Below are 14,965 nucleotides of genomic sequence, written 5' to 3'. Positions count from 1 at the left end.
GATGCTCACAGTTGTTTTTTATTTTAAAATAAGATTTTAGCTGTGGCATTTAGAGGTGTTTAGGGGATCGACATTGTTTACAGGTCTGAGGATGAAAACGGTGTATGCGTTTGCCAGACAGGTGGAGGATTGATGTAGATATAAATAATTTTAAAATCTTGACAAAATTAAGGATGTTTTTAAATGGTGAAATAGTTTCTTGCTTCTTGGAGCATTTGAAGCATACTGATTTATGATAACTTATGAATTTTGCATTGTAATACTGTGACTTTCACGCTAACCACCTGACTGGTAGAAATCTGTGCACAGTCCAGCCTTTGAGGGGATTCTTCGCAATCCTCCCATTTTTACTTTGTGGTCACAAATATTTGGCATCATCTACTTTCTGCACAAAGCCGCCGGCTGGATGGTGTCCTCTCCCAAACCTCACAGCAGCAGGCTTTGATTTACAGCCGGGCTGGGGGTCGAGGGCAAGCGACGCAGCGTCGCCAGCACACGCAGCCCCTCGCTGGCTAATTAGCCACCGCACTGGATTAGCGGCGTTAGCTGCTGCGCGGGATGCCAGCCAGCGTAATCTCCTGGAAATAAGTTACATCTGTTTCTGCTAATTAATACACCTCACGGTAGTCACAGCAGTTTGTGGTTGGCACTACTGTAGGGTTTTGTTGCGTGGTGATGGGTACGGATGAGCTCTGCAGATGGTCGGCGGCCTGTCGAAGGCCCCGCTAGCTGCTCGTGCAACCCCCCTCTTCTCCTTCACACATGGTTCAAACGTATTACTTATTCCTAATAACAACATTTCAACCTAGAATTATTTTTTTTCATAGAAACTTTGCTTTGATGAAATGTTCTTTTCCTTTTTTTCCCCCACGTGAGCGTTATGGTTGTGTCTGGTTATTTAGCCACAAGTTGCTTCGTCCTTCTGACTCAAATGAGAGGAGTAAGAGAAGGAAAGAATAAGAAATTAGGTTTTTTTACAAAAAATCTTCCTGCAAGTGCATGTGGTAAAATTTATGAAAACTCTTGGAAAACAGAATCATTTATGAAGCGGAAGGTTTTCCAGATGTTGGAGGATCTGATGATTGCAAACTGAAAAGTCATATAGATTCTCAATTAGAGGCAAATGGAGTTCATCACTGGTTTTAATAACCCTCATAAGCACATTTTAATTTTTCTATGTATTTGTCATAAAAACTGATTATTATGTCCAAGCCATAAAAAGAAGAAAAATAATCTATTTCTTATGTCATGTTAGTGATTTCTAGATATTACACAAGTTAATGAAATCAATATGCATATTGGGAAAGCAAAGCAATAAATTATTCTGTCTGCAGAGAGACATCAATGTTTCACTTCACTTTTTGCAGTATCCACAGCAGACAGCTGCGGTCATTGCAGCGACGCGGGGTTCAACCCCCCGGTGAAACGCAGCATCCCTGTCCGCTGAGCAAGCTGTCCCGCTGCCGCAGGGGCGAGGAGCCTCGGGTGGGGGTACCGCTGCCTGCTGCGTTGGCCACCTTGGAGGAAACGGTTCTTTTGGCCGCCAGGTCTGTCCGCTGCTCGAGCAGGGAACTGAGCCGGGGATCTGCTGACGTCTGTTTGTGGAATTAATTTCTAGGGATCATTAGCCCAAGACAAGACCTGATGAGTGGCTGTCTCTGACAAACATCTCAAAAAAACCCAACCCCAAACATGTATTTTGCATTTCATAGCTAAATTTAGGTTTTGGGTTTTTTTTTTAATTTTAAAAAGTGGATGTACAGAAAATATTACAAAGTTTGTATATACATGGAAGAAAATTGTACATTCAAAGGCAGGCTCTAGGAAGATCTGGAGATAGTCATGCCGGCTGAGCGCCGTTCCCCGAGGGGTGGTGTGTGCTGGTGGGATGAGGAGCGGGGTGTCTGCACCACCTTCTGCTGCGGATGCGCTACCCGCCCTGCCCTTACGCTCAGCGCTCACTGTGCCCCGCGCTGCCGGAGGGTCGGAAGGGGTGCGCGGCGTCCAGGAGCCTTCTGGGATTCGAGTTGGTGGGATCAGAGGGTCACCTCCTCCCAAATGCCAGAGAGAAACATCCGATCAGGAAGCTGAAATGCAGGGAGCCTGGGAAGACAATCACCCCCTCCTCTTCTGAGCCCTCTTCTTAGGTTTTGGCTGTGAGTGCAGCTCCCTAGTGCTTGCTGACTACCCATGGTAACAGATTACGTTGAGACAGCCGTTTGTATTGCCACCAGGGAGTCCCCAGTGCTCTACAAGCTGGTTTGCACATCACGAACAACCGCTCCACCCACCCCAGTGATGGGCAGCGAGGTCTCAGCAGCACCGAGCAGCATCAGGGCACCCGCACTGGCGGGTGGCACCGGGGTGGGGGGCAAGGACAAAGCTCACCTTGAGTTAAAAAACTTGATTTGGGCAGCGTTCTGCAGCTCACAGCGATTTTTGTGAAGATAGCTGTGGGGTCATTAATGACAGCAAATGCCCAGTGCCTCCATTTTATTTGTCTTCGAGGCCTTGACATTTGGACCGTGGGTTTTTATCACCGATGAGCCGTGTGTCACTGGGATGGACTGGTTCCAATAAGTCGTACTTTAGCAGCATCAGGGTGGAATAAAATTATGATTGTTATTATTAACGTTATCGTGATTATTGCACACTTGCTTTTACAGTGGCTCGCTATTAAGGCTTGTCTGAACTTCATTCTCATGCCGTTTGTTCTAATTGCTTTTGGAAACAGAAACAAATGTATTTCTCTCTGTTATAAACATCCCAGGGGAAAACAAACCCGTCGCTGTGTCCCTCATGCCACACTCCTAATAAGCACTCCTAATGGTATGCGCTCCTAATGGTATGCACTCCTAATAAAGGTGATTAATTTATTGAACCCTGGATATAAACTTTGGTAAATATTAAAACAAAACACTGTGCAAAACAACTAGGTAAACAACTTTTTTTAGTATCGTCCTTGGTTTTTTGCTCTCATATAATGTTGATAAATTGCTTATTAAGGCTGAATATGATAACTATTCTCAACCAAGAATTGGAGAAAGGAAATGATGGAAAATGCTGGAATTTTCCTCTTATTGGCCATTTACAGAAACCTGTTAGAGAATGCGTTCCTCTAGACAGGTGAAAGAAGGAGGTGGAGGAGATTTAAAACCGCGTGAGGATGGGTTTACACGTTAGGATCATACCGTAACACTGGGGATGTCGCGTTGCCAGCATGGCCTCCTGTGAGGTGGAGTTATCCTTTGCTCCTCCGTGTGCCTCTGTTGCTCCGTGTTTTTCTCTCAGTTAATCAAATTTAAGTAGAGTGATGTAATTTCTGGACAGAAAATGAAGCTTCACTGAAATGTAAATATTTTTCCAGAATGTTTAGCATCACTTTAAATTTCATCAGCAAAACAAATATCATCATTTAATTTTTCTCATTTGTTTTAGAAAAACAAAATCTTTGGCTTTGATTTTGATTTATTTTGACTCCCACAAAATGATTAAAGGCTGAAGTGCACTTAATACGTGGCACGGCAACTCCTTAATTTGAAATTTGCCAGTGGGGAATTGGTCCCAAAGAATTCAAAACACTTCACTGGAAAATCAGAGAGTTGGCCTCACAGTTGCTTGGCCATCGTTCAGCAACGTCACCTCGGGTGCCCGCAGTGGATTCCGCCCATTGCTCTCCCACTGCACCGATGCTCCGTGCCCGTCGCCGGTGTTTGGGAGCGTCGGGGATCTTGCGCCACGCCGCACCTTGCGTTAACACCCTGGCACCCGCCGTGCATTGCTCAGTTGCGCTTTTAGCTCGGGTTGTGCTGCCTGCTGCGAAGGGAGGGGTTCCACCTTCGGGGCAACCCCCTCGCTCAGTCCCTCCGCCCCACGGTCCCCGCAGTAGGGCGGTTTGGTAAAGCTGTAGAAAGCAGAAGTTTGGTTTGATTGCCTCCTCTATTTAGTGTCTACAAACAGTCTGTGTATCTTGTCCTAAATGGGAAAGTGTTCATTTAAAAGCATTTTAAGAGAAAATGTCAGTTGACTGTAAAGTGCTTTTCGTTTTGGACCCCTGTACAAATTTTCTTGGGAGTTTCCTTTGCCTTTCACCCTTCCTCATTATCTCATTTCTTATGCATTTCTTTAATCCAGAGATGGCATAAATGTTTACTCGCTGCTATATTTAATTTTTTTTCTGACCTTCACGCTTGCCATGTGGGATGAGTGAAAGACTGTAGCTGTTGAAACGGATAGTGGCTATGCAGTGGATTTAATCTGCACTTGAAGCTCGGCAGAGCCGTTATTAAAGCTAAATCTGCTCGTAGATCAGAGTCTTTAGAGATATCATAAGAAGTATGTTTGCAAAATAAACATATTTTAATTCTTATCAAATATTAACTTTCCATGCTGATTATGCATATATATTCTAGGCATAGTTAATAAATTCCACAGATTTTAGTGATCTGAATGTAATGATCCCTAACAGTCAGCCAAAAGCAGGAGAGAGCAGCATACCAATATACTAGAAATCATTATTTGTCTCAAACTGGGAGGTTCCAGAGATACTTGCCGTAGAAGCCAATTTCTGTCATGGGAAAGATCTTCCTAAGAAATCATTGATAAAACAAAATCTGCAGTTTTTCATGAGTACCAGATCATATTGTATCATTTCTGCAGTTTTACAGGATTACATTACGCAGCAGGACTGCACATCTGTGTTTACTTGTGTGTTATTTTGGTTAACGTATTGCTTGCATTCATTTATTTTCTAATTCTATTTTGGAAATGCACAAATGATGCGCCTGGCTCAATTTCGTTGTAGTAAGACTTACAGACATCTTCTCCTAGATTTTATTTAATTTCCCCACTCTAAAACCTAGATTAAAGAAGAGCCCAGCGAATTAGAAAATGAGCAAATCATGTGCTTAAGAGAAAATCACTTAATCTGCACTCTGTAAGCCTGGAAAATTCTCCGTTTTCTACCGTGTCACAGGTCAAAGCTTCCCTTGGAAAAACTGCAGAATTCCTGATGATGAGCCTGAAAAAGAAACACAAGCATGAACACTCTGGATCAGACTTTCCAGTCTGCAGCGAAATCTGGAGAGGGTTTGTCCTCGGGGAGCTTATGTCCCTGGAGGCGAGGATGATGGGGTCTGCGTTCTGTACAACGCTGAGCACAGAAAATCGCTGGCTGTAAACACAGGGCTCAAACGCCGTGTTGTATTCACGGCGCTTCCCACCTGCGATTTCTTTTTTTTCATATTTGAAGCCCAGTTGTCGTTCTGCAACAGATCGTCTATCAGGGCACGGGGAAAAAGAGTTCCCCGGTGCAGACACAAACAGTAAGGTGTGAGGGGAACGCGTTGCAGTGGGCGGCTGGCGATCACATCCGGCGTCTCCGCGGTGCTGCGGCGGGGCGCGGCGCCCTGCCCGCGGGTGCTGTCGGAAAAACGGTCACGGAGCCTGGCACTGGGGAGAAAGCATTGCGCTGGGGAGCTTCTGTCTCCCTAATAAAGATACAATAGACCTCATGTGTTTATAACCATAGTCTTACATATAGTACTGTCCTGGTTTCAGCAGGGATGGAGTTAATTTTCTTCTCAGTAGCCGGTGTGTTTTGGATATTATAAAATATCGTACGTTTAATGATCACATACAGCCGTTGCATATTTTGGATAGAGCGGATGGGGGCGCGAAGCACCACCAGCGCGGACGGTGTGCACTCACGTCCCGTAGGCTCCACTCACTGCAGGCAGAGAACTGGTGGTGTCAATTCGCCCTTTGGGTGAGAATGTCCAACTCTGGGACTCACAGGAAGGAGGAGGAAATGTTATTTGGAGGGGAAAATTCCTTCTGTGTGCATGGGAGTGCCGAAAGCTGTTGTATCCTGTCGGTACTGATTGCTGCAGGCACTGCTATCAGAAAATCTGGAAAAGAGAGGAAACCTGCCAGGGCTGAGCCGAGGAGCGGAGGGGAGCGGGTATCCCAGGGCCAGCGGCTCAAAGAGTGTCCGTCTGCTCTTGAGGGGAGGATTTTGTCTTCCAAGATTCGTACGGCTTTTAGAAATAGGTGTTGATTGAACGTTAATGCTTCTGCAGAGGCAGAGACTGGATCACAACAGGCCAAAGCACTGCAGTGCCGCGCTGCCTCGCCGTGAGCGTCTCTCGCGCCACACGCCCTCAGTGGCCTCCGCCGCAGCTCCGACCCTGACCGCCATCTTGTGTGCTCCGACACCGCCGCTTTGTAGAGCTGCGATGCACAGCACGGGAGGGCTCTGGAACATGGAGGACAGTGTTTTGCATCCTCCTGTACACGTTTCTGTTTGCCCCATCACAGTTGGAAATGCAGAAGCATTTGCACAGATGGAATGGTCAACAAATTAACTCCAGTCCAAAGGAAATGGTCGGTTAAGCTGCTGAAAGCAGTGTCTTCTGTCCCTCCCTCTGAGTTTATTGCTTAATTATGAAATTATAACCAGGAAAAAAAAAATCAAATTATCATTGCAGACATAGAGGTGGTGAGCGCAGCCCAGCATTTGGATGAAGAACTTAAGGGTATTGGGGACTCTGGAAGGAGGCTGTTTAACACTTTCCTTTCATGAAAGAAGTCACCCCTCATTGAAAAACAAGCATACAAAAATTCAGCTAAGGCAATATAAACACAAAAGCTATACCTGCAACACCTGGGAGGCATGAAGCAGGTGATTCCTTAGATTCTGGTGGTAAAACCTCTCTTCCCAAACTCCCAGACCTCACACCTCTGTACTTTCAATCCAGTTCCTCTCACAGTTTCTGTATGTTCTGTGGGCGTTGGCTATATTCTGTACACAAAATGGGACTGATCACATTATTATCTGAAAACGGAGGAGGGTTCCACATGATTTGATAAATGTTACAGTAAAAAATGTAGTTCATAACTTGTCATCCCCTTTATCTGGGGAAACTTTCTGAGGAAACAGAGCTGTACGTCCAGCCGCATGCGTTGTAATGTTGACATTACATAGCCGTTGATTGGGCGTTTCGGTGGGGGGAGCACAGATTTTAAAAAACAAGATGCGTTCACTTGCCCTGAGGCCTCAGATTTTTTACCTGATAATTCTAAATTGTGATGAAAATGAGAGATCCTCCCCATGTTTAAAAAGCAACAGCAGCTAAAGCAGCAGCTCTGCCCTGCAGTCATTCCCACTACACTACCAAGCTTTATTACGCTGCATCATTTGTGTACACGTGAACGTAACTGAGAATATTAACCAGCCCTTGAAAATGAGAAACGAGACCCTGCAATGAACTACAGACTCAATGTCAATCCCTCGCAAAATAACGGCACACGTCGCAGGCGGACGCGCAGTGCGTTGCCTCTGCACACAGCGTTGGTAAGACTCTTGCTAGGCGATTTCACTGTGTTCCACTCCTCACATGTCAGGAGGATGCTGACATTCCTCAAAAGAGAGAAACAAGTGTTATCTAGGAAGCCTTACAAAAATTAAGCCTGTGGTGCTCAAATCACCTGCAGAGCGAGATGAACTGATTTATCGCGTTGCACGGGCCCTTAGTCACAGGCAGGATACCTGATAGTAAGGGGGGTGTTCAGTCTTGCAGACAAAAACAGAATAAGATCTGATTTCTGAAAGCTGAATTTAGCAGAATGCAGTTTTGAACTAAGATGCTATTTCCCAGCAGTGAGGGGGTATTTGATCACTGACACTGCTTCCCAGACGTGGCAGCGCGAGCATCGCCTGGAATTGCCAGGGTAAGACCAGACAGCTTTCTAAAACGTAGACTTTAGTCAGGCTTCTGGGAAAGTTTCTAAAGCTTGTGACTGTCTGAGCTCAGACTAAATTATCCGATGGCCCCTGTGGCCATATATTCCACACATCTGTTAATACAGTTGAATTTCATTCATATCAAACTCTGTGCTCCATAACCGCAGCTTACAATGTAGAATCACCAGGAGATTTTCAAATTGCCTGCCATTAGAACACACCATTTCATCAAAATGAAAATATTTGACAAAATACTACGGATTTGGCGTTTGAACATGGTAGGCAAAATCTACAACGGGAAAGGCGAGACTGGCAGCCAGAGTCAGCGGGCATCCTGAGGCAAGGGGAGGAGGGAAGGAGGAGCTGCGGGAGGAGATCCAGGGCTGGGAGCTGGAGCGTTAGGGAAAACGTGCTGCTTCCTCCGGGAAGAGGACACTGGAAAAGGAGTGGAGTGGTAAAGAGCGAATAAAACCTTATGAGGAAAGGCAGAGGAGGATGAAGACAACGCCTGCATTAAGGAACAGAGAAAAAAGTTGACCATGTTGATCTTTGCCTTGGAAAAGAAATTTTGTTCGTCTGTGTGAACTGAATGAAATCCTGTGACTTCGGTTCTAGATTCCTGCCTGTGGCAGGACTGTCAGTGTCATTTCTTTGGAAATTGGTGGGTTTGGAGATTTGATTACAACTGCTCATGCGATCCAGCAGAGCAGAAAACTGCTGGATCCCTGTGCCACTCCAGCCTATGGTATTTATGCTGAAGGTCCAGCAGTAGAGCAGGCCGAGAGCTCCTCGTTCCCCCTGGAATCAATGTTATCCTGTTCCTAATCTGTTTTTATCAGCCACACTGATTAAACCAGTGTATGGAACAAGGAGTGAGTATTTCATGCGCCCGTTTCCTGGTGATGGATGCAGGGAAGGGATGGGAGCAAACCCGACCCCAGCAATGGTGCAGTGCCATGAGACCTCCATTAAGGTGCCCTGGTTTGTACTGGCCACCCAGGAGCCAGCGGGGCAGCACAGCAGGCCCCAGCCGTGTCCTCTGTGTTTAGCGACAAGCTTAAGGCAAATAAACATCAGCTGGATAAACAGCATTAGGTGGCAGGTGTGAAAAATCCCTCTACGGCGCTGCTTCACAATGCCAGAACGCCAGCAAATCTCTCTTTCTGCCTTCAAAGGTGCAGAACCTCCAATAAGAAGTTTAAAGCTGTTGGAAATCTTGCACCGTAACATTTACTTAATCTGAAGATATTTCCACAGTTCCACACAGATATTGAGTCAGTCAGTTGTATATATTTACTCGCGAGAAAAACTGGTTTGAGTTATTTGATTCCTGTGCTTGACTTTCTGGAAGCGTGTTCGTTCTTGAAGGATAAAGAAATAAGTAGCTCAGATTTAGGAAGATATTTTTGAAATATTGTAGACTGACTAAAGCCACTGCGTATGCCACACTGCTCGTGATATCCTGCTCTCAGGTGGATTTCTGCGTTTTGGATAGAATGATCCCTCGCCAGCTGTCTTTAGGAAGTCGATGTTTTTCACACTCTACACAGAAATAAGAATTCCTTTCAGTGTTTTCTTTGTTGCCAAGCCAAAACGTTAATGGTATTTAAGTTGGGCTGGGGCAGCGGAGCGGGGGAGGCCTGTATGAGCAACACCGCATGCCAGGGGACCCCGAGGAAGGGTCTCCTCACGCCACGGCTGACGCGGGGTGGGCGCGCAGGTGGTGGCTGGACACGGTCTCCTTTACGACAGGAGAGACTTCTGCAGAAGGAGGTTGGGTAACGGGTTTATCGCAGGGCTCTGCAAATAAATCAGATTAATAAATTATCCCTGCAGGTGGAAGTAACCCTTCTGTATGTTTCAGCTCCTAAAAATGGTCTGTAAGGACTGCATGCTTTCTCAGGTCACCAAATGAAGCAGGGAGGAGTGGTGTGTCACTGTTGTGAGCTAGACTGGCAAATTGAAAAGTCTATCTCTGTTCCAGTGATTGTGTAAACCTATTTAACATTCAAAGACAGCCAGTACTGACCTTCACTCCTTTAGGAAATGGAGAAGGTTCAGCCTTCCCCAGACCTTCATTTTCCCTAAAGACAATGTTTCTCTGCTAATTAAAAATACTCCACATAGACTTTTAATTTTCTTTGCTCACAAATGCATAGCCAGAAGCGAGCACTGAGATTTTCCAGCTTTTTGAAGTCTATCTGACCCCAGCTCACTTCTGTCACTGAAATGCTTCCAGTCACTGGACTGGGGAAGGAACTGGAGAACATCTGGAGGTGGAGATCCCAAAGCACACAGAACCAGTCTGTGCATACAAAAAAGCTCTGTGCTTTTCAAAGTACACCAAAGGGATGCTGATACTGTATTCCCTGTTGCTGAGACGGCTGCAAAGCGGTGTGTGTGGGCCCAGAAGGTGGGGTTTTGGCTGTGACAAACTGGAGCAGACCAGGGAGACAAGACTGGGGCATTCGGGAGACTAAAGCTCCATTTGGCCAAAGACTTTGGTTAGGAAGATGGAAGATAATAAACTTTCTTTTTTCTCATTTTATTGGTACCCACTTATCCTGCAGAGCACTCTGATTTTAAAGCAGTCATTACAGCAGGTTCTGAAACACCCAAACCTAAGATCTGTATCTTTTACAGATGCTTGTACAAAATTTGTGATCTATCACAGAGAACTGTGCTTCTCAGGAACATAAACACGGCATGCCTTGTTACTGCATGGACTGGATTTCTGTATCAAACGTACTAATTAGACCTGGAAAGAAATACACATTTCTTTAGAAAGAAAGATTCATCCTGAAATCCTGGATTCCTGCCTTCATTGCTGGGACCCCGGGTCCCTTTCCTCCCCTTAACATTACAAGAAGTAAAGCATTCCCTTAAGGGCAGGCCTTTTAATGCTGTCCTTCTTTTTCCGTTCATGTGGAACTCTCTTCTCTTATGCCCAGATGTGAAATAGTACAGAAAATGGAGCTCAGTCAAGAATTCTGCTGATTAATTGAAAGAAAAAAATTTAGCTTATTTTTTCTTAGTCATGTAGCTGCTGCAAGGCTAAAAGCAATAGAACGCAATAGAAATAAATGTATTTTAGTCTTCTCCATGAACAGGTATGACTCTTCAAGTACACATGGAGTAGATGCAATAGGCATCATTATTTTTAAAAGTATAAGAAAAAATTAATTTCATCTTCTTTTCAAAGTGTCATGAGCAAGCTCAGCCTTCTGGGAACTTACTGGGAACTCGTTAGCAATACCTGCTTTGTACCAAATAGAGGAAACTGCTGCTTTCTTATTCGTAGCGTTTCAAATCCATGGCTGACCTTCTGCAAATGTGATGGAGATAGCTGTGGTTGCACCTAAACAAGGTTTTTGCATAATTATATTCCAACAAATGCATGTATTTTGATCAGTAATGGCAAGACGGGCATCCCAGCTCTCCTCAGCTATCCGTGCTCTGGCGGGATTGCACTGATGCCCCAGCTTTCCCTTACAACTTTCTCCCTGTTTCTTTCCAGTTTCCCCGAAGATATTTCGCATTTCGAGTGACATCGTTGTGAACGAAGGAAGCAACGTCACCCTGGTGTGCCTGGCCACCGGGAAGCCAGAGCCGTCCATCTCTTGGAGACACATCTCTCCGTCCGGTAAGCACAGCTGTCTCTCACCTGGGGCTTTCTGCAACGTTTTGCCGCTGACAGGCTTTGCATTTTTGGGTTTTGGAAGTGTGACATCATCACTTCTCTATGCCTTAAAAGGTGTGTGCCTAACGAGACTTTTAGAAAATAGAAGCTTCCTCAGATTTCAGCCAAGATCAAAACTATAATACTGCTGAAACTTAGGAATGTTGAAGTAAAGGCATCCTAAACATGAGTATATTTTAAAGCCCGTTTTAACAGGCTGCAGGCATTTATCAAAGAATTCTAATTAAAACCAAAACAAGGAAATAATCAGGAATGCGCAGGGCTCTCTAGAAGTAGGCGTGAAAGTTAAAAACATTAACTTTTAATGTTTTTAATTTAATGTAGCTACCATTGAACCATTATTCCGTGAGAAGGCATACTTTATTAGAATGGGTTTACTGAACAAATTAAATTATATGTATGGAAAATTGCAAACAAAATGGTGTCTAAAAGCATAGTTTGATTTTAATATTTCCATTTATATTTTTAATTCATCGTAACGTATTTAAAGGAAAACTTTGAGCTGAGGTTACGTACACCTCTGCACTGGCTGACGGTGCGGAGCCGCCGAAGCTGGCTCCCTGCGAGCAGGGCGGATCTGTCTCGCCCAGAGGTGGGGAGATCCCTGCTCCCTGTCTCGGAGCTCTGGAGATCCCGCTGGCTTTTGTGTTTCTGGAAGGAGACGCTGCCCGCTTCCAGCTGGCTCCTGCATGCTAGACCAGTATTGCACTGGGACTCCACAACGGTAATCGATTTTGCAGTGAAGGCCGTTCTGTTTGCTCGCACAACTTTTATGAAATCCATGTAATTGCAGGGAAGAACGGTTTCATGGTCTGTCACAGCTTACCGCGGTGTCTCATAATCCTGAGTAACAGTTTGCTTTACAAAGCAAGATCTGAAAAAAAAAACCAAAAAACTTTTGACCTTTAAGACAATGACAATGAATTCTGCTTGAAGTGTCCATCAAGGGACTGGGGAAAAAAATTCAGTTGCAGCAAAAAATGGATTTTAACTAAATGTCAAATAAAATTTTATTGGAAACCATGGTGATGCTTTAAAGTAATAACTTAAAGCATTAGATTGTCTACAGAAAGGAGCTGTTACGATTTTCCGGGAGAGGGGAAAAAAGCAGAAAAGGAGAATTAGTGCACTCAGGCTGGAGAAGGGGTCTGAGGAGGAGTTAGATCTTGAATTCAGGCAAAACTAGCACACGTAATCACAAGGGCTTTCAGTGAACCCACTGATTTGGTATCTTGACCAAAGGACTGAGAATGAGGACTGAGAAGAAAAATATGATCGTTCAGCTGCAGGCCCATGACACTCACCACAATGAGAACTGAAAACGGAATTTCAGGAAAAGACTAATCAACGATATCGCGGTACAGGGAGAGTCAACCCAAGCACTGATGGTGCAGCCATGATGTGCTCTTGCTGAACACCTAGCAGAGCAAACTGTGGGCAGGAAGATACATTTTCTCACCAATGAAGAGGGGGACCTCTGGAGATCAGCTGGTCCAACTCCTGCTAAGGACATAGAATCACAGAGTCATAGAATCACAAAATGGTTTGGGTGGGAAGGGCCCATTGAAGCCCACCCAGTCCAACCCCCTGCAATGAGCAGGGACATCTCCAACCAGATCTGGTTGTTCAGAGCCTCAGCCAATGTTTCCAGGGATGGGGCATCCACCACTTTTCTGGGCAACCTGGGCCAGTGCTCCATCACCCTCAGCATAAAAAAAATTTTCCTAATGTCCAGTCTGAATTTACCCCCCTCTATTTAAAAACCATTACCCTTTGTCCTATCACAACAGGCCCTGCTGAAGAGGCTCTCCCCATCTTTCCTGTAGGCCCCCCAGTTTTGTTCTCAGTGGTACGTTCTGGTGTCCAGACAGTTATATGAATAGCACTCAGATGCAATTAAATATCAGTCTGGCAAACAAGAAGCCTGGATTTATTAGAAAACAAAATGCAAGAGTTGAAAAGACTGGATTTCTGTACCGGTTTATATTCTGTCTGCAGCAAATTACCTTTATCTAAACATAAGCTTTGTCTGCACTTTATAATTTCTACCAGTTTTCTCCTGTAATTCCCAGTGGCACTAATGAGGCTTACATGCAAGCATCACATCTAGAACACAGCACTGAATTATATTAATGAATCGTATTTAGAATATCCTGAAATTGTTTGTCAAAGCTGCTAGTAAAAGATAAGAAACTGAAATCTCTGAATACCAATGATTCAATGTAGACCAATTCCGAAATATTATCATGATTTGCATCGGCGCAGCCTTTACTCAGATAAGGTCGGATTCAATTTTTTTGAACAAGAGATAAAATGAACCTTCTGCAGGAATAAAAATAAAATGTATTTAGAGGTGATTTTTAACTTAGTACATAAATTATTGGCCTGGAATCTTTATTGTGCATATTTAACTTGCAGTCATTATGTAAATGCTTTCATTATATAAATATTCATTATACAAACCCATTATGTAAATCCACAAAATCTACACACTCAGCGTAACGCCAGCAGTACCGTGGGGCTGTAGCTCGTAATCTGAAAATCTTGTATTGTTGAAATGTCAGCTGAATAAATTGCAGGTATTACTTATTTTGTTCTGACATTTCAGAGCAAAGTGCAGCATCAATAGTTTAAGAACGAAACCGGAATTTTAAAGAATTAAGCTCTGCCTGAAACGCAGCTCCAGCTTTTGACTCGTCTATGCACGGCGGGTGCGTGTTGCGCCGCTGGTTTTGCAGAGCTCACCGGAGTGCCGGGAGCAGGAACCACAAACGGCGTTCAGGAGGCTTTGGGTGAAACGTTACGGCTTTGCAAAATTCAGGTGCTGCGTGTTGAAACTCTTTTCCGCTTTGGTTCTGACGAACTTTCCAAAGGCGCGTTTTCCCACCGCGGAGGGATCGATGACCCGGGACGCTCAGTGACGTGCGGCAAGGCGGGCGCGCACCGCCTGAGCGTTTGCCTGACATTTCCCGGGTTTATTTAAATGCAAAATCAGTTGAATTACATCATTTCAAAATTTTTTAAGGAAAAAGCAAACATTTTTCTACCTAACTCCCTTAAAACACAATGACAGTACTGGAAAATTCACGCCACGGTCTAATGTCCAGGATTCAGAGGGATTTCATTTGTCTGTATTTGAATCAAGCAGATGGAGGGGAGCAGGGCGTCTCTCCACACCCCAGCGGGCTGCTCTGGCCGTTGCTGCTGCAGCACAGGCACAGTGGTATCGGAGCGGCCGCCTTCTCCCGTGGGAAGGACACGGCGAGAGCGAGCAGAGCAGATGGGGCGGTTGGCCAGGCGTCCGTGGTTATGTTTTGCCTGATCAGCTAAATACCTGGGTGGATGCTGGGAGAAGAGGGGTGCTTTGTTCAGAGTGCTTGACTTCACAATCATAATATTTACCACAAACGTTGTTAGATGAAGTTTCATGTGTTTCAAACAAGCATTGTCACTCTAGTCAGTTCGTGCTGGCATCATGTTGTTACCCACATGGAAGGCTGGGCAAGCAAGAGGTTCACCTT

General features: G+C 44.9%; 1 protein-coding gene across 4 annotated transcripts in view; it reads left to right on the top strand.

The window, feature by feature from the left end:
• The window catches only part of NEGR1 (neuronal growth regulator 1), a 726,879-nt gene that overhangs the window by 143,684 nt on the left and 568,230 nt on the right, over positions 1–14,965 (top strand). For all 4 annotated transcript variants that reach the window (XR_015259134.1, XR_015259132.1, XR_015259133.1 and 1 more), the window contains exon 3: positions 11,262–11,387. Coding sequence is in view for 1 of the 4 variants with exons in the window: in XM_086752860.1 (XP_086608986.1) it covers positions 11,262–11,387 (126 nt within the window). In the remaining 3 variants the exon portion in view is untranslated. The remainder of the gene's footprint in view (positions 1–11,261; positions 11,388–14,965) is intronic.

Source organism: Chlamydotis macqueenii, chromosome 8 (genome assembly GCF_036417535.1).
Source record: "Chlamydotis macqueenii isolate bChlMac1 chromosome 8, bChlMac1.mat, whole genome shotgun sequence".
NCBI classification, from domain to species: Eukaryota; Metazoa; Chordata; class Aves; order Otidiformes; family Otididae; genus Chlamydotis; species Chlamydotis macqueenii.
Note: the sequence above shows the minus strand (reverse complement) of the source record. Positions and strands in the feature narration are given on the sequence as shown.